The sequence below is a fragment of the Callorhinchus milii genome, unplaced genomic scaffold, assembly GCF_018977255.1.
Source record: "Callorhinchus milii isolate IMCB2004 unplaced genomic scaffold, IMCB_Cmil_1.0 Scaffold14, whole genome shotgun sequence".
Classification (NCBI taxonomy): Eukaryota; Metazoa; Chordata; class Chondrichthyes; order Chimaeriformes; family Callorhinchidae; genus Callorhinchus; species Callorhinchus milii.
In genome coordinates, this window is record NW_024704755.1 from 14865562 (window position 1) to 14888989 (window position 23428).

Below are 23428 nucleotides of genomic sequence, written 5' to 3' on the forward strand. Positions count from 1 at the left end.
TTCTTTTAGGAAATAATATCGTGAGATACAGTATGTAGTTTGGGCCACAACATGTGCATGCGATTGCCAGGATGGTGGAAGGCCAACTGGATGGACCGTGGACTTCTTTCGTCCAGCAATTAATTCTTCTGTCCTTATTTGGAGGACATGATAGAGTGAGTTTAACCAGATCACAAGAGGAATTCGAGTGACCATCGCCCTTTGACCCTTGTGATCTCATCCTTGAGTACTCACCCAGGTGTAATTATTATATTGTGTGAGGGTTGCTATGTAAATGCAAGTTGTTGTTGTTGTTGTCATCTTTCAATCACATCTTCAAGCTGCTTCTTAAAAGAGTCTAGTGTCCTGGCCCCCAGCACCTGCCTACCAATGTTCCAGCTGTTTATTACCCTCTCCGTAAAGAAATACTTCCTGGTGGGTGTCTTGAATGCTTTTTGCTCCAAATCAGTGCCAGCAGATGATATTGGTGCAGTCAGTCCATCACTGTGTCCCAGGGAGGCAGGGGCTCACTCAGTTCATACGAGGTACGGAGACCAGTAGATGAGCGATTCTCAGGTCATTCCTACACATCTGAGCAGCTGATACAGAGCAGGACAACAACAACAACAAATTGCGGTTAAATAGCAACTTTCATGTCGGGAGGACGTCCCAAGGATCCAGGAGCTGGTCACTTATTAGCCCTCATGGTCTTTGACTGATGTATGGGGTAAGGAGAGGAGTCTAAATGAGTGGAGATATTAAAGAAAAGGCACTACAATAAAAACGAGGTCTGATCTATATAAATCATATAATCAACTTAGTCGTAGATCTGCCCAAGTCCCGTTGAACTTCCTATTATTTATAAGTTTCACATAACTCATACTTTGCATCAATCCTATTCAATGTATGGTCCCAACAGCTACGATTTGTGTGAGATTTACTGTGATATTATTTCCTAGATGAGAGATGTGGTGGGTTCGGCAACTGCGGGACACACATATTACCGGTCGTGCATGGACAACACCATAAATTATATGGTCCTGAACAAAATTCCCAAATCAGTACAAAACCGGGTGAAAACATGGTATGATTACACTTGGGTCTCACAAGGAATGCTGGGTGAGTCTGCCATATTGTCTCTCGTGAATGTATTGTCTTAGCACCAATCGTGGTGGGATTTGATTTGATTAGGGGGATGCTCGAGGGAAGGTGTCGATGTTTGCACTGCTTCTCATCAGTAAAAGAAACAGCCAGAATTGTCCAAACGCAAAATCATACAAATTCTACAATACAGAGGAGGTTATTTGGTCCATTGTACAGTGTTTGGGCTGGTGCTGTACACCCCACTGGAGCTATCTTGTTACTGATTGAAATAAGGGACCTCAAGATAGATGGATACATGGAGACACAAGTGTAGGACCAACAACTGCAGTGTCAAACAGATACAGTAACTGCTTCCTAATTAATGGTATGGACCAGTACACAAGGTTCAAAGGATGTGGGAGGGTCGAGGTTAGGATTTGGACGTCTTGGCTTTTCTCCTGTGCCGGACAGTCAGTGGGCGGGTTGTGGGTGAAGTCTGGCTTTTGATTGGCGTCGATTGGGGGGGGTCAGGGTTAGGGAGTGGGGGCGAGGGGCTGTGATTGTCGGGCTGTCATTCAACCATCAGGCAGACAGGGGGCGGTTGAAAATGGAAACGAGATTGCAAAATGACTACAGGCAAACAACTCCTTGCGATTATAGCGCCCTTCACATCTGACAGGAGAGGACATCTCAAAGCTCCTCACAGGATTCACTGTAAAGTGTAGTGACTATTCGTTTCCGTAGGCAAACCCAGGAGCCAATTTGTACGCAGCAATGTCACACAAACAACGATGAAGTGAATGACCAAAATTATTTGGGGGATTGTTGGCCAGGGCAGTGGGAGAGAGAAACTCCCTTCTCTTTTCGAGTAGCGCCAAGCGATCTTTAACATCCACCGAACAGGCAGACGTGACCTCGGTTTAACATCTCATCTGAAGACCGGCACCTCCAACAGCGCAGCACATCCCCAGCACTGCACTGGAGTGTCAGCTTAGGCGATGAACTCAAAGACTTAAGGAGCAGAATGCCAGTTTTACTTTTCTATCACTTCACAGAATATATTGCAAAGTGAATTGACTGTATACTTTGTGGCCAATTTGAAAAAATGTAGGGCTTGAACCCACAATCTTGTGACTCAGGTGGATGTAACATTGGACATTCTGGTTATTGGCTTGTGTAGTCGGGATATGGTAATAGGTTGATTACAGTAAAGTCGGCAGCGATTAAATACTAATCACATTTTCCCATCTTTCAAGATGAGACCGAATTATTGGTGCAGCTTCCTGATAAGATGAGGCTAGCGATTGCTGTTGATGTCAACTACTCCATTGTCAGTAAAGTAGCTCTCTTTCAGGTATGAGTACTTGTTAAATGTTATTTAGTATGTATGTATGTGTGTGTGTGTGTGTGTGTGTGTGGCTGTGTATATGTGTTTATGTGTGTGTGTGTTTGTTTGTGTGTTTATTTATTTACGGTTATAATAATTATTATTTCATTTATTTTATTTATTATTTTACTAATGTGAAAGGCGCTAGATAAATTAAATTTATCTAGCGCCTTTGGAGTCCTGCAGCTTAGTGATTGGAGCACTCGCCTCACAAGTGAGAGGACCTGGGTGCGATTCCCGGGCAGGGCGAAAGTAAGAACCCGGTTGTTAGCCGATTGGTGAATCGCTTTATCAGGGGTAATAATCCCTTCAAAAAAAAACATTAAAAAATAATAATAGTTTGGTCACTTCAATCCATGACTGTTTGTGGGACGCTGCTGTGCGCAATTGGCTGTCGCGTTTCGCCCACAAAGTATACAGCCAATTCACTTTGCAGTATATTCTGTGAAGTGATAGAAAAGTAAAACTGGCATTCTGCTCCTTAAGTCTTTTCTCCTCCTCTCTCAGGGCTGCGACAGACAGATGATTTATGACATGTTGAAACGCCTCAAATCAGTGGTTTACCTGCCCGGAGATTACGTGTGTAAGAAGGTAATTGTGAACCAATGAAATCCACATGGAGCTCAATGGACAGAAGTCATGTTAGGCTTGTGATGTGCTCAGTGCATATTTGCACCAAAGCTGAATAACCTGCTCCCACGGCCTAAATGGTAAAGGGTTATTTCAGTACGACACTGGACAATACAAACCAGAAAGGTTGTGGGTTCATATCCGTACTCAGACAATTGATCTTTCCTGGACAGTAACAGCAGTTCTAAAGTTGGCCTAACCTTCCATGAGAACGAGAGGCCGCCCAGTCAGGGTTTTCACTCCTCACTACTATCCAGTCATGCCTCCTGGAGACCGTGTGTATATGGGTGCAGGGAAGATGGAGTCAAGCTTGGCTCTGATATTCTCTGTGGCCTGACAAAGCATGTCCATTCGGCGCAGTATTAGCACTCTCGCCTCTGAGTCAGAGGGTTGTGGGTTCTAATACCACAAAGAGCTATCCAAATCAATCCCAATCCCCTGCTCTCTCCCCAAATAATTATCTACTTCTCTCTTAAAAGTTGTTATCGAATCGGCTTCCACCACCCTTTCAGCCAATGCATTATGGTATTAAATAAAAAATCAAATAACCTCCCTTAACATCTTAACTCCATAATTTCTGCATAATAACAGCCGGTTGGGCTGTTTGTCATTTCAGGGAGAGATTGGAAGGGAAATGTACATCATCAAAGCTGGAGAGGTTCAGGTCGTGGGTGGACCTGATGGGACGACGGTGTTTGTGACACTCCGCGCTGGCTCTGTGTTTGGTGAGATCAGGTGAGGCTTTGCTCTCCCGACGTGAAAGACGCGATAAAAATATAATATTTTATTGTTTTCTTCACTGACCGGATCTGATTCCTCAACTGCCTCTCCCCTCGGGCTGCTGTGACCCTTGCCCGTACTTTCATCCATCATTACGCCAGCTCTCTGCTTCACATCCCCCGCCCTTCCCACTCCACCATCGGCAGTTGTTTGTGGGACACCCTTGGCTGCCACGTTTCACCCACAGAATATACAGGCAATTCACTTTACAGGATATTTTGTGAAGCTTTTGAGACGTCTTAACGACGTGATAAGGCGCTATATCAAATGCAAGGATTATTATTATTATTCTTAGGGGGTTTAACCCACAATCATCTGATTCAGAGGCATGAGTGCTACAACAACAACAACAACAACAAGATTCCATTTATAAAGCGCCTTTCATGTCAGGAGGACGTCCCAAGGCGCTGCACAGTTGGGTCATGACCCAACCCAATTACGAGCTGAAATGGCCTGACACCTCTACCTTACTCTCTGTAAATAGGCCAATTCTCGTCAGGAAAGCTGTAACGCTAACATGTTCCGTTTGCTGATACTTTCAGTCTGCTGTCGGTGGGAGGCGGTAATCGACGCACAGCAAATGTGGTGGCTCACGGCTTCGCCAATCTCTTCATTCTCGATAAGAAGGATTTGAACGATATCCTACTGCACTACCCGGATTCCCAGAAACTGCTGCGCAGGAAAGCCAAGTATGTGGGTTTGTCTGACCGTCTGCACATTGTTGGATAATGTCTGATCTGCCTAAGCGGAGTAAAAAAAAAGAGTATTTTGAAAAGATCGGTTGTTTTGCACAGTTTAAAATATACCGTCAATTCACTTTAAAACAACAACAACAACAAAATTACATTTGTATAACGCCTTTCATGTCGGGAGGACATCCCAAGGCGCTGGACAGACAGAGTTTCGGACCTGAGCTGGGGGGCGCGGCGCAAAGCCTGTCACTGAGCGGCAGACGGCGGACGCGGATCGAGAGCTTCACGGTTTCAAGCAGAGCATCTTTTTCGTGCCGATTATCATCGTCGTCGCCGTCGTCATCGCCATCACCTTCATCTTCATCATCACCATCATCAATAATCCATAATCGATCGTAATGTAGCGTTGGTGGAGGGTTCTCGAGCTGCTGCGATGTGGGACGTGTCCATTGCTGCTGAGAAGCCAATGTGACATTGCAACCGGACCCCCAACTACAGTACCTCTGTGTTTCTCTCCCCCCCCACTCCCCGTCCTCTCCCCCCCCCCCCACTCCCGTCTCTCCCCCCCCCACTCCCCGTCCTCTCTCCCCCCCCCACTCCCGCCCTCTCTCTCCCCCCCCCACTCCCCGCCCTCTCCCCCCCCACTCCCCGTCCTCTCTCCCCCCCCCCACTCCCCCCCTCTCTCCCCCCCACTCCCCGCCCTTTCTCCCCCCCACTCCCCGCCCTCTCTCTCCCCCCCCACTCCCGCCTCTCTCCCCCCCCCCCACTCCCCGCCCTCTCTCCCCCCCCCCACTCTCCGCCCTCTCTCCCCCCCCACTCCCCGCCTCTCTCCCCCCCACTCCCCCGCCTCTCTCCCCCCCCCACTCCCCGCCCTCTCTCCCCCCCCCACTCCCCGCCCTCTCTCCCCCCCCCCACTCCCCGCCCTCTTCCCCCCCCCACTCCCGCCCTCTCTCCCCCCCCACTCCCCGCCCTCTCTCCCCCCCCCACTCCCGCCCTCTCTCCCCCCTCCCCCCCCCACTCCCCGCCCCTCTCTCCCCCCCCCCCACTCCCCGCCCTCTCTCCCCCTCCCCCCCCCACTCCCCGCCCTCTCTCCCCCCCCACTCCCGCGCCTCTCTCCCCCCCCCACTCTCCGCCCTCTCTCCCCCCCCACTCCCCGCCCTCTCTCCCCACTCCCCGCCATCTCTCCCCCCCCACTCCCCGCCCTCTCTCCCCCCCCCTCCCCGCCCTCTCTCCCCCCCCACTCCCCGCCCCCCCCCCCACTCCCCGCCCTCTCCCCCCCCCACTCCCCGCCCTCTCCCCCCCCACTCACCGCCTCTCCCCCCCCGCTCCCCGCCCTCTCCCCCCCACTCTCTGCCCTCTCTCCCCTCCCCCACCTCCCGCCCTCTCTCCCCTCCCCCACTCCCCGCCCTCTCCCCCCCCACTCCCCGCCCTCTCCCCCCCCACTCCCCGCCCTCTCCCCCCCACTCCCACCCTCTCCCCCCCCACTCCCCGACCTCTCCCCCCCCACTTCCCGCCTTCTCTCCCCCCCCACTTCCCGCCTTCTCTCCCCTCCCCACTCTCTGCCCTCTCTCCCCTCCCCCACTCCCTGCCCTCTCCGACCCCCACTCCCTGCCCTCTCCGCCCCCCCACTCCCTGCCCTCTCCCCCCCACTCCCCGCCCTCTCTCTCTCTCCCCCCATTCCCCGCCCTCTGTCTCTCTCCCTGCCCCGCCCTCTCCACCCCCCGCTCTCTCTCTGCGCCCCCCCTTCTCTCTCTGCCCCCCCGCTCTCTTCTCCGCACCCCCAGCTCTGTATCTCCGCCCCACCCGCTCTCCCTCTCCGCCCGCCCCGCTCTCTCTCTCTGCCCGCCCCGCTCTCTCTCTCCGCCCGCCCCGCTCTCTCTCTCCGCCCGCCCCGCTCTCTCCCTCCGCCCGCCCCGCTCTCTCCCTCCGCCCGCCCCGCTCTCTCCCTCCGCCCGCCCCGCTCTCCCCCTCCGCCCGCCCGCTCTCCCCTCCGCCCGCCCCGCTCTCCCCTCCGCCCGCCCCGCTCTCCCCCTCCGCCCGCCCCGCTCTCCCCCTCCGCCCGCCCCGCTCTCCCCTCCCCCGCCCCGCTCTCCCCCTCCGCCCGCCCCGCTCCCCCTCCGCCCGCCCCGCTCTCCCTCCGCCCGCCCCGCGCTCTCCCTCCGCCCACCCCGCGCTCTCTCTCCGATTTCAGTGGCCCCTTTGTTCAGCTGATCACCTTCTCTCACACACTGTCGCCCTTCTCTCTCGTCTGTTAGATTTTAGCGCAATGATCACAAATTCACTGCACATTCCTCTGCAGCTTTATGAAAAAACATGACGTTTTATAATTTTTTTAAAAAATAAGCTTTTCTGGCTGTGACGTTGCTGTAGCCTTGGCCTTGTTTTCTCTCGGTGCAGGTCTCAGGGGCAACCTGTTATTCGCTCTGTCAGTGGTGCTTTTTGTAGCTGGACAGGCTGTGACAATGATGCAGCAACCTCTCTCTCTCTCTCTTTCTCTCTCTCTCCTGCTCATCCTTTCCCTTCAGACCGTTTCTCTCCGCTCCATGGCCACGCACGTTACAGTTGACGCCCGAATGCGTCGAGGGGAATTAGAGTAAGTGCGGATCTCATCTGCCCCACAAGGACCAGGTGAGGGCTTCACAGAGAGACAGAGCTGCAGCCCGTGGTGCTCATTGTGCGTGTTGCGTCATTGATGGTTTTATCTGGTGTGGAGTCTCGTTGCTTCTCAATGTGATGGGGAGGTGTGTGTGTGTGTGTGTGTGTTGGGGGGGACTGGGGGGAAGGAACAGAGACAGTCTATTACTCACTCACTGCATGCATCGGTTTGGAACGCCCAACCCAAAACTGACTGCCGCAGGTTCTGTGATGGCGTTTGAAAGGGTATTAGACCAATATTGAACAGGGAAATGTCGAAGGGACAGGGATGTGGGACAGAACCGGCCGTCGATCAATTGTATTGACTATGTGTGTGTATGTATGTCAGTCCGTGCTACATCCAATAGCTCACAATAACGTCCTGCACACAAGCCACAGGAATGCTCTGCACTGGAGAAAGCCATCATTTGGTGTGTCAGCCTGGCGCAGTGCGAGCAACGAGTCTGTGAGTCAGAAGGTCATGGGTTCAAGGCCCACGTCAGGACTTGGAACTCATATTGTCTAAGCTGACTCTCCAATGCATTGCCGAGGGCCGTTCTGTGTTGTCCTATAGAAAGAGAAGGGAGTTTTCTCCCGCAGTCCTGGCCAACAGGAGTCCTGTAGCTCAGTGGTTAGAGCACTCGCTTTGCAAGTGAGAGACCTGAGATCAATTCCAGGCAGAGGGCGAAACCTTGGGCAAGTTTCCTTACTCCACACAGAGCCTAATAATAATCCCTCCAAAACCACAAACAATAATAAATTGGTCATTTTCAATCCACGACTGTTTGTGGGACATTGCTGTGCGCAATTGGCTGCCGCGTTCGCCCACAAATATACAGTCAATTCACTTTACAGTGTGTTCTGTGAAGCGCTTTGGGACGTCCTCCCGACGTGAAAAGCGCTACATCAAATGCAAGGATTATTATTATTATTAACAATCCCCCAAATAAAATTGTCCATTTGCTTCATGGCTGTGTGAGAGACATTGCTGTATGTAAATTGATTGCCACATCTGCCCAAAACCTGCACAATCACTCTGCTTTAGAGTATATCCTGTGAAGCGTTTTGAGACATTCTCCAGACATGAAAGGCTGTATATAAAATGGAAGGATTATTATTTTACCGAGTCCTTCCTGTCTGTGCCACTGCTCCTGTTTTTCTAGACCAGCTTATATTTTTATTAATTCCCACTTTCCCGTTCTCCTCCCCACTTCCCTTGATGTACTTACTACTCGGCTCCTTATCTAGTTCCCTCTTGAATGATTCCGTTGCTCCAGCCTCCATTACCGTGACGTGGAGGAGCAATTTATCTGAAGGATTGTTGGTCAGGACACCGAGAGAAACTCCCTTCCTCTTTTCCTATCGTGTCATGGGATCTTTTAACGTTCCTAGCGCGAGGCAGACACAACATGATCCAATTAAATTAGCTTTCAAAGGAATTTCAGCCCTGCAAGAGTCTCCTGCTGGCTCAGATGTTGCAGCTGTATTTTCATGAGCGACGTGCAACAAATCCCCCTAAGTTTAATTAAACTTTTAGAAGAAACCGCTTCAGTGGTTTGAAACCTCTGTGGTGCCAATTTGGTGTTTTACTCAGATGGTCTACTCTGACAGTCCAGTGGAGTAATGGGGGACAAGTGTATTGTCGGTGGTGCTGTCATTCGGATGAGACATAAAGAAACGAGGCTAGAGATCCCTTGGTTACTATTCGAAAAGAAAAGCGAGTTTCTCCTGGTACCCTGGCCAACAATCCCACAAATTTCGGGGTAATATTCCATTCAAAAAAATAATAATTTGGTCACTCATTCCACGACGGTTCGTGGGACACTGCTGTGGGCAATTGGCTGCCGCGTTCCACCCACAAAATGCACGGGCACTCCACTTATACCGTATATTCTGTGACGCCTCTGGCTGACTCCGGGCTCCTGTTGGTCACTTGTCCCCTCTGCTCCACCTCAAGTAGGCCGTCAGCCACTCCGCCCCGAAACTCCGGAACTCTCTCCCTCAATCCCTCTGCCTCCCTCCCTCCCTCCCTCCCCCACCACTTGCAAATTGCTGCTCAAGACCTTCCTTTTTGATCTTGCTTACGGTCACCTCCTGGCTCGGGGTCAGAACCCACCACCGCTAAGCGCTCCGGGACGCTACCCAGAGTGAAGGGCGCCACGTAAGCGCAAGCTGTTGTTGTTGTCTCTGCGTGCTGAGACCGCTGCATAAAAAGGACTGTTGGACACTGCCGGACACGAGGGGCTGTCAGTCACACCTGTGCGTGCTTGAGGTGGCAGCGCTGCATCAAGCCGGTGTCCGAGGTAACTACCTCAGATCTCTTTCTGCGATGCACGCATGATATTTGCAACCCAAACACCTCGCCTGTTAGCATTGTGGTCGCAGAGCGCCGTCGGTGACTACGACACTGGTTCTCAGCAGCTCGGCTCACCCAGACCTGATCTGTGCTGTATTAGCTTGCTTCCCAATTAGCTGGTTATAATTCCCCATTAAAGTGCTCAGTGACAGAAATCTCCCCCCCCCCCCCCCACCACCCTCCCTCCACTCAGTCTGGTACATAATACGTGGTAATCTCTCTCGGAAATCTGTTTGAGTTTGTAAATTATCCTCAGTCGCCAGTGTCGGGGACTGTACTGGATGCTGAGGGAGCAAAGCATCATCTGGCAATAATAATAATAATAATAAGCCTTGCATTTGATATAGCGCCTTATCACGTCTTCACGACGTCTCAAAGCGCTTCTCCGGTCTGTCGGCCCCAACCTGGGCTGGCCGTTTAGGTTCTGAGTCTTCTGCACGTAAAACATTGCGGAGTCCTGTAGCTTAGTTAGTGCTTAGCGCGCTCGCCTCACAAGCGAGAGGATGTGGGTTCGATTCCCAGGCAGAGCGAAATGTTAGGGAAGTTTCCTTACTCCACACGCCCCTCTATCTACACAGCAGCAAGCAGGAACCCGGTTGTTAGTCGATTGGTAGATCGCTTTCCGGGGGCAATAATCCTTGCAGTCTGTGCCGTAATTTCGAGCGCTCCGAGACACTGCCGAGCGTGAAGGACGCTATATAAATGCAAGTTGTTGTTGTTGACTTTGTGGGAGGTTTCACCCACCAAATGGAGTCAATCCATTTTGCAGTATATTCAGCGAAGCACTTTAAGGTGCTATATCAAAGGGAAGGACTATTATTAATATTATTATTATGATGGTTCTGGGTGGCTTTGTGCTGAGCTGTGGAGCCGGCGTTTCTGATCTCATCGTCATCTTTGCATCTTCGGTTTTATTTTTGCAAACTCGGGTCGTTGGGTTGAGATCATAGGGCGGGCGGGTGAGTGGGGCCTGGGGTGTGTGTGACTGAGAGCGGCACTTCCACTACCACCGCTCCTCCCCCCCCCCCCCCCCACCACCACCCCAGCGATCAGCCTCTGGCTCTCGTCTCAGCCCAGCACAGGACAATACAAGGGTCAAATTCCTGAGGAATCAGCCCTTGGGATTTGGCTGCCGCATTCAGCTTTACTGCCTGATCAATACAATCAAATTCCCTTCAGTCTGGGTCTGGCTTCTCCGCAGTAATTGTAGGTTGATGCTGCTGCATAGGTCATCACTCCGCAGTCTGCAACAGTAGCACAAACGTCAACCCAATCTCTCCTCCTACCATTTCTATTCCTCTTTCCACCCCTTTCCCCCACTCCCCCCCCCACAGGGGACCAGAATTCCAGCGTTCCATTGTTTGTGGAGACTGTTGGAGTGGACGCATTCCCTCTGAACGCTGCACCTGAGACTGAAGTGACGGCGTAACGCTGGTGTAACGCAAGAATATTCTTACCATCTCTCTGCTGTCTGGTGCAGTGAGGCTGCAGCTGGTGTGTGTCCTGCCCTTGTTATTACTGCACGAGTTGTGCCAGACTGACATTGGATTTAATTTAGCGACATTGAGTCGGTCACTCGGTGTCCTAAATGCAGTAGAGCCAGGATTTGTGTGGGCTGGGGTGTAACTGCGGAGACCCGTGCTGTAGTGTTTAGCGAGTTTGCCTTGTAAATGAGAGGACTCGGGTTTGAATCCTGGGCCGGGCGAAACCCAAGGCCAGTTTCCTGACTCCACACGCCTCTGTTTACCTAGCAGTAAATAGGAACCTGTTTCTGGGACAATTAGCTCAATCCACTTTACAATATATTCCCTGATAAGGCGCTACTATAAATCAAATGCAAGGATTATTATTATCATAAATGGGGTTTAATGCATTGCAGCCGATTAAGAGAACGTTTAAGCTTAAGGTGAAAATTAAACGAAAAAATTATTTTGAGATGTCCTTGAGTTTTTCAATGTTAACACAAGTCGCTGCCAAGGAGCTCCTTGCTCTGCAGAAAATATTAATTGCATTTTGTTTTACTCCCGATTGCTGTTCCCGCATTTTTGTTCGGCTTCAGAACGAGGAGGAAAGAAAGGAACATTTGTTCAGGTGAGGACTGTGTGGTTAGAGCACTCACTTTGCAAGTGAGAGACCTGAGTTCAATTCCAGGCAGAGGGCAAAACCTTGGGCAAGTTTCCTTACTCCACACACCTAATAATAATCCCTCCAAAACCAAAAACAATAATAAATTGGTCATTTTCAATCTACGACTGTTTGTGGGACATTGCTGTGCGCAATTGGCTGCCGCGTTCGCCCACAAATATACAGTCAATTCACTTTACAGTGTGTTCTGTGAAGCGCTTTGGGACGTCCTCCCGACGTGAAAAGCGATATATCAAATGCAAGGATTATTATTATTATTATTTGCTGAGCCTGTAATCTTCAGCTATATCAGCAAAGCCGAGGGCATAAGATATACAAAATTACATTTGTATAGCGCCTTTCACATCGGGAGGACGTCCCAAGGCGCTGGACAGTCAGTGTTTCGGACCCGATCTGGGGGTCGGGATTGGGGAGGGTGGAGGGAAGGAGGGTGACTGACAGCACAGTTGAAGAGGAGGATCTTGAGGCGGGTCTTAAAGGAGGCAAGGGAGGGTGTGGGGGCAGAGTGGCTGAAGGCTCGCCTACCAATGGTGGGGCGGGTGAAGCGGGAATCATGAAGCAGGCTGGAGCTCGCTGAGTGGAGGGAGCGGGCAGGTTGGTAGGGGATTAGGAGGTTGAAGAGGTAGTGGAGAGCAAGGCCATGGAGGGTTGTGAAAGTGAGGACCACTATCCTCTGTGTGATGGGAAGCCAGTGGAGTCGGGCAAGGATGGGGATGATGGGATCACGGAGCCAATAAGGGCTGCAGAGTTCTGGATGATTTGCAGCCTATGGAGGGAGGAGTTGGGGAGACAGACAAGTAAGGAGTTTGCATGGTCAAGCCTGGATGTTGTGAATGCTTATATGAGGGTTTCGGTGGCCTGCAGTGTGAGACAGCAGCAGAGCCCAGCAATATTGCGGAGGTGGGGGAAGGCAGAGCGAGTCGTGGCACGGATGTGGGGTAGAAAGGATAGTTGAGGGTTAAACAAGACACCAAGGTTCCGGACTGGCTCAGTGAGGTGGAGTGTGCAACCACGGATGGTGATGCTGTCGGCGCCTGAGCTGTGGAGGCGCTGACTGGAACCAATCAGGAGAGGCTCAGTCTGGTTGACGTTCAACTGAAGAAAGTTTGCTCTCATCCATAATTATGTAAGCAGGATGTGTCCCTCCAGGGAGAGAGTGCGTATTCCACTCCAACAATCTATCTCTGGGATTTCCATGTGTAATCTGACAGACATTCTGGTCTTGGAGTCGAGGGTGGAGGCAGAGAGGTAGAGTTGGGTGTTGTCCGCATACGTGTGGAAGTTGACCCCATGTCTGTGGATGACGTCACCAAGAGGGAGCATATAGATATTAAAGAGGAGGGGACCAAGGACAGAGCCCTGAGGGATGCTGCACGAGACGGAGCGGGGGCTGGAGCCGAGGCCACTTGTGGAGATGAAGTGGGGATGATATGATAGGTACGATCTGAACCACTCAAGGACAGAACTGTGAAGGTTGAGGCGAGAGGAGACAGAGTATCTCTCTCCAGTGCGCTATTATTTTTTTGGGGCTCAGCCGGATGTTCTGACACATGTGGAAACCCATCACCATGTTTAAGAGTATCCAAATCAAGCTGGGATTTCCATGCATCCCACCTACACATGGAAATCCCAGCGATAGATTGTTGGAGTGGAATCCGCACTCTCTCCCTGGAGGGACGCAGCCTGCTTACATAATTATGGAAAGCATTAGGCGCAGGTTGGCAAGAGCCAAGGCTTGCGGACCTCAGAGTGTACGTTGAGGTAACTGCTGGAGTCTAACCAGCTGTCTGGCAAGCTTTCCCGCTGCTAGGACCAGACTACTCTATAGGGCTTTGTCTTGCAGGGTTTGCAAAGCCCTTCGCAGAATATATTTTAAAGTGGATCGACTGTGTATTTTGTGGCCGAAACGCGGCAGCCAATTGCGTACAGCAGTGTCCCACAAACAGCCGTGGATTGAGGTACCAAATTTTTTTTGGTGGGAGGGGTATATTACCCCTGGAAAACGATCCGCCAATCGACTAACAATGTCTGAACAAACAATGACTGTTGTAAACAGCCAGACCAAAGGAGGCTCCTAACAGAATTCTGAAGGGAGCACAGTTCCTGGTATCAGTCCAGTCGCTGGGTTTGTGTACCCGACGTCCAGCGTTCCTGGTTTTTCTTTGATCCCACTGGAGCCGTGGGCTGGGGCACGGCCGAGGAGACGTTCGTCAGTGAGCTGCGGAGTAAAGGTGACCTAGAAACCAGCCGGTGCTAATCATGTTAGTGAGGGATTATCCTGGGAATTGGGCTAATGATTAAGGCGACTGACTGACTGCCCTCGGAACCTGATGCAGTGTATTAACGGGGCTGGGAAAACACACCAGTGACTGCGTGTGAATTCCTGTGAGTTGTCATCTCTGCAGCTCGATTGTTTAATCTCAGTTTCCTGTAAATTTCGATCAGGGAATATGAAGGCGTGTGGGGCTACTTGCTGTGCGCGATTGGCTGCAGCGTGTCCTGTGAAGCGCTTTGAGACGTCTCAACGATGTGATAAGGCATTATATCAAATGCACGGATTATTATTATTATTATTACTTGCTGTTGGACAATGAAGTGGGACCTGAGACCAACTGGGGTCAGTTAATGGGGCAGATAGCATGAGCGCAGGGGGTTGGGGGGGAGGGAATGGGGGGAAATTGTACCCGAAAATTATCTTACTCTGTATCAGAGGGCAGCAAAACCCACTGTGTCACACCTGCCAGGTGGATGCTCAATACCCACACCCCACCCCCGCTTGACACTAATTCTCCTGGTATTTTAGCTAAACAATACCTCAGATTAGTCAGTCATTCACCCGCTGGCTATTTGTGAGATTTTTGCTGTGTGCAAAATGTAATAATAACCCTTCCAGTTGATAATAGCGCCTTATCACGTCGCTGAGACATCTCAAAGCGCTTAATAGGGTATACGGTAAAGTGGAGTGTGTTTCACGGGGGAAACACGGCAACCAATTGCACACAGCAACGTCCCACAAACGGCCATAAACCAGACGATTAATTTGACCTGGCGAATTGTCCTCCAAGCACACTGGAACAAACCCGCCTCCCTTTTAGAATAGCGCCACGGGATCTTGAAACCCCCGCCTGAACAGGCAGACGAGACCTCAGTTTAACATCTCCTCGAAGGACGGCGCCTCCGACAATGCAGGACACACCCCAGAACCGAGTGGACTGTTGAACCTGGTACCCGGGTGGGGGCAAGATCCTACCGGCTGCTGACTCAGAGCGAGAGGGCTGTCCCGTGAGCCAGGCTGACGCACTGCTGAGATCCGCTAAACTCTGTACAGAGAGAAACTCCTCGGGCTGAATGTCTGAGTGCTGCCCTGCAGGGGGGGATTTACCCACCGGGTCGATGTAAGGAGCTGGAAACTGGAGACGTGTTTTGACTGCTGCTTGTTATACAGTTTGGCCCATTCCCAGGCGGACTGAAGGCTGGTGAGATCTGATAGCGAGCCCCGTGCACCCTTGAGGCACTGGGTTGCCGTGTAAACAAGGCGAAGACCTAAACAAGAGAGCTTCAATCCAAGAGTTTCCTGATCTCTGGCCTCTCCGCGCCCGTGTCTGAGTGGAAGGGAGTGATTCAGTTTGAACTTTGATTCACTTTACGGCACTGAAGTTTACTTGAGTCACATTCCTCCACCCTTCACAGGGAAGGAAGGGCTGCCATTATACTCCCGCCTCAATCAAATCTCAGTCTTGTTGGAAGACGCTTAAAGCAAAGCCCTGTGAAGTGCTTTTTTTTTTTGACCTTTTAGTCACTCAATACTCAATCCACCCCTGTCTGTGCGGGACGTTGCTGTGTGCTGTCGGCCCCTGCATTTTGCCCGCAAAACACACAGCCAATCCACTGCGAAGCTCTTTGAGACGTTTTAACGACGGGATAAGGCCCGATGTTGAGTGCAAAGATTATTATTAATCTGGGGGATTGAGGAGGCTTGTCGGACTGAAGCCTCTCTGCCTCCTGATAGACATCCACTCCCTTCTCTCTAAAAGCAGCCTGTTCTCACCGTGGGAGGAAAATCCCAATCTGACTGGAGACCTCCCCCAGTTGGCTCGATGCCTGGTTTGTAGCATCTGGTGGGAGGCTGGGTGGGTGGGTGGATGGTAGGTCCTGGCAGGTGTGGGGAAGGTAGATCTTTCTAACTGGGATGGGTGGGTGGTGGGTGGGGGGGGGGGGTGGAAAGAAGGAAGCAGGCAGCAGGGCCGTTCCCAGTGTGGGGGTTGGGGAGGTGGGGAGGGGAGACAGCCTGACTGCAGGGCTGGCTGTTACGATCTGGGATTGCCAGATGGGCGAGCGCGGAGTTGATGTGACGCCAGCTGCCTGTTGTGACTTCAGTCGTGCATTTTCTTTCAGGCGCGGTCTGAGGAGCCGCTTTTCTCAGAATGATCCTCGCATTTGATCACCTCGTTGAAACGTCTCAAAGCGCTTCACAATATGCTGTAAAGTGGAGTGACTGCATGTTTTGTGGGCGAAATGCGGCAGTTAGATTTATGCACAGCAGTGTCCCACACACAGCCACGGAGCGAGTCATTTTATTTGGGGGGAATTGTTGACCAGGACACCAGGTGAGAGAAATTCCATTCTCTCTTCGAATTGCGCCATGGGATCTTTAACATCGACCCCGAACAGACAGGCGGGACCTCGGTTTAACATGTCATCCAAAGGACGGCACCTCCGACAATGCAATAACCCCCCAGCACTTCCCCTGGAGTCTCACCTTAGACTGTGTGATTCCAAGTCCCGACATGGAGCTTGAACCCACAACCTTTTGATCTCCGAGGTGAAAGTGCTAGCAACTGAGCCAGGTTGAGGCTGGGTTTGGGGGCAGTTGTGGCATAATAATAATAATAATAATAATAATAATAATAATAATAATAATTCTTGCATTTCATATAGCACCTTATCACGTCTTTGAGACGTCTCAAAGTGCTTCATGGGATATACTGCAAACTGGAGTGACTGTGTATTTTGTGAGTGAAACGTGAAGGGTGTAAGACGTGGTCTACGGCTGACAACTGTTTGTTGCGTTTCAGAGCCCCGGGGAAAGGGCTAAAATTCCTGGTGATGTTCTGTCCTCATCAGCACAGGAGTGGGAGCCCCACCTCGTCCTTTCAGGAGCTGTGGAAGCAGGAACGCTCATTGGACAGTAAGTATCATGTGCTGCTGGAAGAAACTGGTGGAGTTACATTGCTGAGATAACTGGAGCCGGACGTAGCATTGCATCAGGTAACAGCGAAGCTCCCTGTGCTCTCCCTGTGAACAAACCAGAGAGTCATTCAGAATTTCACCTCTGCGTCCGGACGACAGAGAAAACCGGAATTCATTTTTTTTCCTCAAACCAAAAAGTCGGGAATTTTCGTGCATGTGGGATGCTGGTGGATGGATTCTCAAGTCTTGGTTTAACTGCACCTGAAGAGGTAAGCTTCCCGTCCTGTCCTGTCAGTCCTGATCTGATCAGTCTGTTCGCCAAAAGGAGCTAAAATCACTAACCTCGCGGCGAGAGACTTATCATTAATAATAATTATCATTATTTTATTGTTGTTATTAGAATAATCCTTCCATTTTGATACGCGCCTTATCACCTCGTCAAGACCTCTTGAAGCCCTTCACGGGGTTTTAACTGTGAAATGTACTTGGTGAAGTTAAACTGCTTGTCCTGGGGTTAGATATATAATTTCGCCCACAAAATACAGTCAATTCACTTTACAGTGTATCAAGTGAAGCTCTTTGAGACGTCTTGACGACGTGATAAGGCACTATATCAAACACAAGGATTATTATTATCTTGTGCCCTGGTTTGTGAGTGCTGAACCTCTGAGCTGTAATGTACAGTTAGTTTCACTTGATTTCCATCCTGTTTCTCTTTCTCGCTCTCTCTCGCTCCTTCTCTCGCTATCTCTCTCCCCTTCCTCCACCTTTGCTGGGTTACAATTCTGTGACAGTTGCCTGTGCGGTTCTCTCACTCGTGTCTTTTTGTCTTTTCCTCGTGAGCGAGCGAGCAGTCAATGTTGGCAAAGGGGTACGGCCCCCAGCAGTGACCGATCCTGCCCTCCCCTTGTATCCATATGTTCCCGGTTGCTCGCTGCCATCGGGAGCAGCAATCCTGGTCTGGATTTTTCTCATTTCGTTCCCATCCTCCTCCCACTCTTACACTTGCGACGTCTCAACACCGCTCCCCTCCCCTCCATTCGGCGGGCAACCCTCGCCCGCCCCTACATTGGCGGACGTGGCCTTCAGCTTTTCTGTCCCCATCCTCTGGAACCCGAATCCCTCCACCTCGCCCCCTCCCGTGACTCCTTCAAGGCCTTCCTCTTTGACCGTGCCTTCGCTCATCCTTCCACCGCCCAAGCCCCCTCACTCCCCCTGCCCTCTTGATTCCAAACCCCTCCCTCCCATTCGGGAGCAAACCCTTACCTAACTGTCCAACATCTTGTGATGTCGTTACGACATGAAAGGCGCCGTGTAAATGGAATGTGTTTGTAGCCAAGGACGGCGTCAACCAGGATTCAACAGGAGACGGGGGCTGCCAGGCGGGGGCTGTGCGCTCCTTCTCACCGAATGTTCCAGGCTAAATAAAAATAATAATCATAATATTAATGATAATAATCGTTCTTTTTGATGGTATCACGTCGTCAAAACCTCTCCAAATCTCTCCATATCGTCAAAACCTGGCGTGATTTACTGTAAAGTGTAGTGACTGCGAATAGGCCTGCCGTGATCTCAGGTGAGCTTATCTCAGCTGCCCCTTGTACCTTGGAACTCCGTCCCAGAGATCCTCAGCCTCAACCCCTCCTCACCTTTAAAGCCAACCTTCAGGCCTTTCTTTTTGACCGGGCTTTTGGGTCCCACACATGCAGCATACACACATGCGCACACTACACACACGCGCGCACTACACACACGCGCGCACTACACACACACACACGCGCGCACTACACACGCGTGCACACCCACACACACACACAGGCGCACCGCACACACGCGCGCACCACACACACGTGCACCACACACCCACAAACACGCACCGCACACCCACAAACACGCACCGCACACCCACAAACACGCACCACACATACGCGTGGACCAAACACGCACACACCACACACATGCACGCACCATACACGCATGCGCACACGCACCAATAACCGAGTCTGTGAAAAAGCACGATGTAAAAATAATATTAAACAGCTCATAATAATTTGGTGACTCACTCCACGACTGTTTGTGGGACGCTGCTGTGCGCAATTGGCTGCAGCGTTTCACCCATAAAATACGCAGTCAGTCCACTTCCCAGTATATTCTGTGAAGTGCTTTGAAACGTCTCAACGATGTGATAAGGTGCTATATCAAACCAAGGATTATTATTATTATGTAAATGTATGGTTGTTATTGACCTACAGATTTGACTCATCGTATAACGATGGCTATGAACAGGACGTATCGCAAACCAGAGCCTATTTTTCATCTAAATGGAAAGTAGGACCCGGTGATTTTGAGGTTTCTCTCAGTTCTGCCCTAATGCAGTTACTCACTGAACCATCAGGGAAAGTGCTTTCCCTTTGAGAATGATCCGTGGTTTAACCCTTGAGGTGGCTGTGGGCATATCTGTGTCTGGGGTTCTGTTTCTCTGGCGAGATTTGGCGAGATGCTCGTTCGTTGGCTGTGCTAGAATCTGACATGTTAACCTGCGCTGATCCGCGAGGGCAGTTCACCTGACGTATCGGCGATTTGCTTCTCTCGGTTGCTGAGAGCACGGGCGGGCGTGGAGAGGCTAGTATTTTGACGTACAGCGACAGAGCTCCGTGAATCTCACCTACGGTTTCTCCCCCGGTGTAGAGAGTTCTGAGGAGCTGCGAATGAGCAAGGTTGACCAGCACAGGCCTCTACACTCCGCAGCGTCCGATCTGAGCCAGGTTAGAGGGGGCAGGACAGACGGGAAGGAGCTCCTCCGACCACACGATCAGCTGCTCACTGTGAAGGTAATCAACAGCCAGACACCAGCGACCTGGGGCTGCTTCTGGGAATTAACGCGTGGTTATAGAGCAGCAGAGACAGATTCAGGTTTACTTAATAATAATAGTAATAGTAATACTTTTAGTTATGTGTTTTACAAAATGAGGATTAATACCCCCACCTCCGCACACAACCATCTGATCCTTGGTGTCCAGATGACTGAACACGGTTTGGTTGTACGTGTCGTTGCCCGTGTTTAAGGAGCGATGCAGGTTTCAACTCGGATGGCGTGAAGCGTCAAGTTCTGTGGCTGAGCTTTCAGTGTTTGTGGTCCAATTCCTATTCCCGTCTCATCGTCCCGTCTTCCTGACGGAGCCCAGCGAAGCTCCTACTGCATTTCCTGCTCTCTCTCCCCCCCCCACCACCCGTCTCTTCCCTTCAGGAGCTACCTGTGAAGCCCGTCCTGTCTACTACTGTGGGAATTCACGTGAAGATGCAGATTCCACCTCCCGCCCCAGTAAATGTGGGAGTTTGGCACATTCCCAACATTTGTGCCAAATTCCCAACCAACATTCCCAAATGTTGGGAACAAATGAATGGGTGCGATTTAAATGGGAGATTGGCCTGTGGGAATCAAGTGGGAGTCCGAGAGGAGATGGGCGTTGGCTAACATTTGTCAATCCAGCTCTCACCTGGTTCTGACTCAACTGAGCTCCCGGCTGATCTCAGACGTGTTCGGTCTTGATCCCTGAGTTACCTTGTCAGTTAGTAACAGCTCTTTTGTTCAGTCTCCTCAGACTATGAGATTGTGAACGCTGTTTCCCAAAGAGTACTGACAGCTGCTGATGCTGTTTTTCTTTGGGTGGGGGGGGGGGGTTTGGGCGGAGAAAAGGGTCCTTTGCAACGAGGCTTTGTCCTGAGCTGTGAGTGTTGACCATCAGGACCGTAATTCATCAAACGCTCCAAGGCTGAGTATGACCACCACCCAATTAGTGTCTGGCCTCCATCACAGAGGGGGGTGAAATTCCTACCTTTGCTCCCCGCCCCCCTCCCCCCCCCCCCCCTCAACTCTCACCCCCGCACTGTTGTAGAGCCCCACCCTCATCCTCCAGACTTTCATAACTCACAACTTTTGGTTTGGTGCCAAAGAACCTTTGCAGTTGCCCAGGAGGAGAATTATCTGTTGTGGTTTGTAATGGTTTCTCTCAACCTCTCCTTTCCTCTCAACCCTTCAATGTCTCAGCAACAACAAAAAATTACCTTTGTATAGCGCCTTTCACTTTGGGAGGATGTCCCAAACCACTTTAGACAGTTGGCTGGGCACCCAAGACTAGTGGGGTGGGGGGGAAGGAGCTGAGGAGGGGTGGGAGAGATGACTGAAAACATGTGAAAGAGGCAAGTCGTAAGCCAGGCTGTAGAATTGGGACTTGAGGATGGAGTTCAGGAGAATGTATCCAGTGATGCTGGGGCGGAGGGGGAGGGGGACATGAAAGAGAAGGTGCAAAGGAGATTTACAAGGATGAGACCGGAACTGCGAGGTTATACCTATCGGGAAAGGCTGAACAAGCTTGGACTCTTTTCTCTCGAAAAGAGAAGGGTGAGGGGCGGACTTAATGGAGCTCTTTAAAATTCTGAAAGGTTTTGATAGGGTAGACATAGAGAAGATGTTTCCACTTTTGGGGGGAAGGTCAAAACCAGGGGCCATCAATATAACATAATCACCAATACATCAAATAGGGAAGTTAGAAGAAATTTCTTTACCCAGAGAGTAGGGGGAATGTAGAACTTGCTGTGCAAGAAGTTGTTGAGGCAAATAGCATAGATGTATTTAAGGGGAAGCTCGATAGGTACATGAGGGAGAAAGGAATAGAAGGTTATGCTTGAAGGTTTAGTTGAGGAAGGGCAGGAGCATAAACACCGGCAGAGACCGAATGGCCTGTTTCTGTGCTGTATATTCTATGTAACTCTCTGTGTTCAGCGAAGGAAATGGGTGGAGGAGGCGGGGAGTTGGGGGGGTTTCAGGAGGTTACAAGATGTAAAATAATTGCTACATACGTTAGTATAGACCTGAAGATCTTCTTCTTCGACCGTATGGTCACCTCCCCCTCGCTCAGCGTCAGGCTCTGCCACTGTTAAGCTTGTCACTACACCATGTGAAGGGCGCAATATAAATGTTTGTTGTCGTTGTTGTTGATCTGTGTGTGTGTGTGTTGGGGGGGATTTAAATGTGGTGGGGGAGGGGAAGAGGGGGATCCAGAGTTCTGGGATGGGCAGTCTGGAGGGGAGAGGAGGGGAATCCAGGTCCAGGATGGTGGTGGGCAGCCTCTTTGACCTGGTCTCTGACCCCCAGGGATCTCAGCAGTCGCTGCAGGAGGAGCCTGGCCAGCACGAGGTCCCGCTGCAGGATGACGAGACCGGGTACAAGCTGCCGGCCCCGGTACTGCACAAGAACAACAGCCACAAACTGACCTTCATCAGGAGCCTACAGGACGTAGTGCAGGAGGCCCAGCTCAGGACCGAGAACACAGGTGGGAGCCCCATTTCTCACCTGCGCTCGCTCACACTGGCTGAGATCCCATCATCTCGTCGTTCCCTGTGGTTTTCCCCCTCTCTATTCATTTTGCTCTAATTTCACACACTAGAGGTTTGGACACAGAAGGCGCTTTGACTCATTTGATCTCATCTCAGAAATAATCGATCTTCTCCTTTCTCCTTTACTGGAGACGTTTGACTGCTTTTCCCTTCCTGGGCTACATACAGCTCGATACTTTTTTTGGGGGAGGGGTGGGGGGGGGGGGGTCAGCCGCGTGTCTGCGGAAACCCATCACCGTGCTTAAGAGGATCCAAACCAAACTGAGAATTCCGTGTATCCCACCTCCACATGGAAACCCCAGAGATAGATTGTTGGATGGAACACTCACTCTCTCTCTCTCTCTCTCTCTCTCACTGGAGGGCCGCACGCTGCTTACCTAATTCCGGAAAGTATTAGGCGCAGGTTGGCAAGAGCCAAGGCTTGGGGGCCTCAGAGTTTGCGTTGGGGTAACTGCTGGACTCTTAACCAGCTAAAACCACATAGCTTGCCATTGATACAGCTCCAAGAACACATCTTATCTAATAACCCTTGCGATTCTGTCTCGTGTTTGGTCCAAGTGGTTAACTGTGTCTGGGAGAAGCGATCACTGGCTGGGTCGGGGTCTCTCACACCTGCTGTTCCTCGTGTCCCCCAGGCAGCAAGGTTCCCCCTCCCTCCAGCCCAGCAGGGCGGTCACTGAGCGCAGTGAGGAACCTGATTGACATGATCAACGCTCTACAGGAGGACAAAGTGCGGCTGCAGGAGGAGCTCAGTACCAGGGAGAGCAAGTGCCAGGTGCGGAGCGGTGCTCCCCAGTGTGAGGTACTGAGGGCCGGGGCTAAGGGAGGTGCTCTGTGTGTGTGTGTGTGTGTGTGTGTGTGTGTCTGCTCAGCACAGCTTAGGTTAATAAGGGAATCTCTTTCTCTCCCCCCTTTTCCCCCCCATTTCCAATTACCCTTCTTCTCTCTGAAGTCGCTCAGTCGCCCACTCTGATACCTCGTCCAAGTGACCATTTCTCTTCCACAATGGTAGCCTCAAGATGGTCTGTGTGGAAGCTTCACAGCTGAGGCTGATCCTATCCTTTTCGCCGACGTCCACAAGGACACACACACACGATCACTTCCCCGCTGGATAGGGATCAGGGGCTGGATCTCCGGATGCTATAATGTCCTTTT

General features: G+C 51.2%; 2 protein-coding genes across 5 annotated transcripts in view; both read left to right on the forward strand.

Annotated features, from left to right (window-relative positions):
• The window catches only part of cngb1a (cyclic nucleotide gated channel subunit beta 1a), a 47788-nt gene extending 30861 nt beyond the window's left edge, over positions 1 to 16927 (forward strand). Inside the window, exons 10-15 of the mRNA XM_042340419.1 lie at positions 939 to 1098; positions 2319 to 2416; positions 2957 to 3040; positions 3696 to 3814; positions 4402 to 4548; positions 16762 to 16927. Of these exons, the coding sequence (XP_042196353.1) occupies positions 939 to 1098; positions 2319 to 2416; positions 2957 to 3040; positions 3696 to 3814; positions 4402 to 4548; positions 16762 to 16927 (774 nt within the window). The remainder of the gene's footprint in view (positions 1 to 938; positions 1099 to 2318; positions 2417 to 2956; positions 3041 to 3695; positions 3815 to 4401; positions 4549 to 16761) is intronic.
• The window catches only part of kifc3 (kinesin family member C3), a 52041-nt gene that overhangs the window by 12254 nt on the left and 16359 nt on the right, over positions 1 to 23428 (forward strand). For 3 of the 4 annotated variants that reach the window (XM_042340194.1, XM_042340192.1, XM_042340193.1), the window contains exons 2-6: positions 7077 to 7179; positions 16762 to 17145; positions 19565 to 19707; positions 22032 to 22209; positions 22909 to 23075. In XM_042340194.1, coding sequence (XP_042196128.1) covers positions 19585 to 19707; positions 22032 to 22209; positions 22909 to 23075 — 468 coding nt within the window. In that variant the 5' untranslated portion in view covers positions 7077 to 7179; positions 16762 to 17145; positions 19565 to 19584. The remainder of the gene's footprint in view (positions 1 to 7076; positions 7180 to 16761; positions 17146 to 19564; positions 19708 to 22031; positions 22210 to 22908; positions 23076 to 23428) is intronic. The other variant, XM_007904665.2, reaches the window with a different exon arrangement.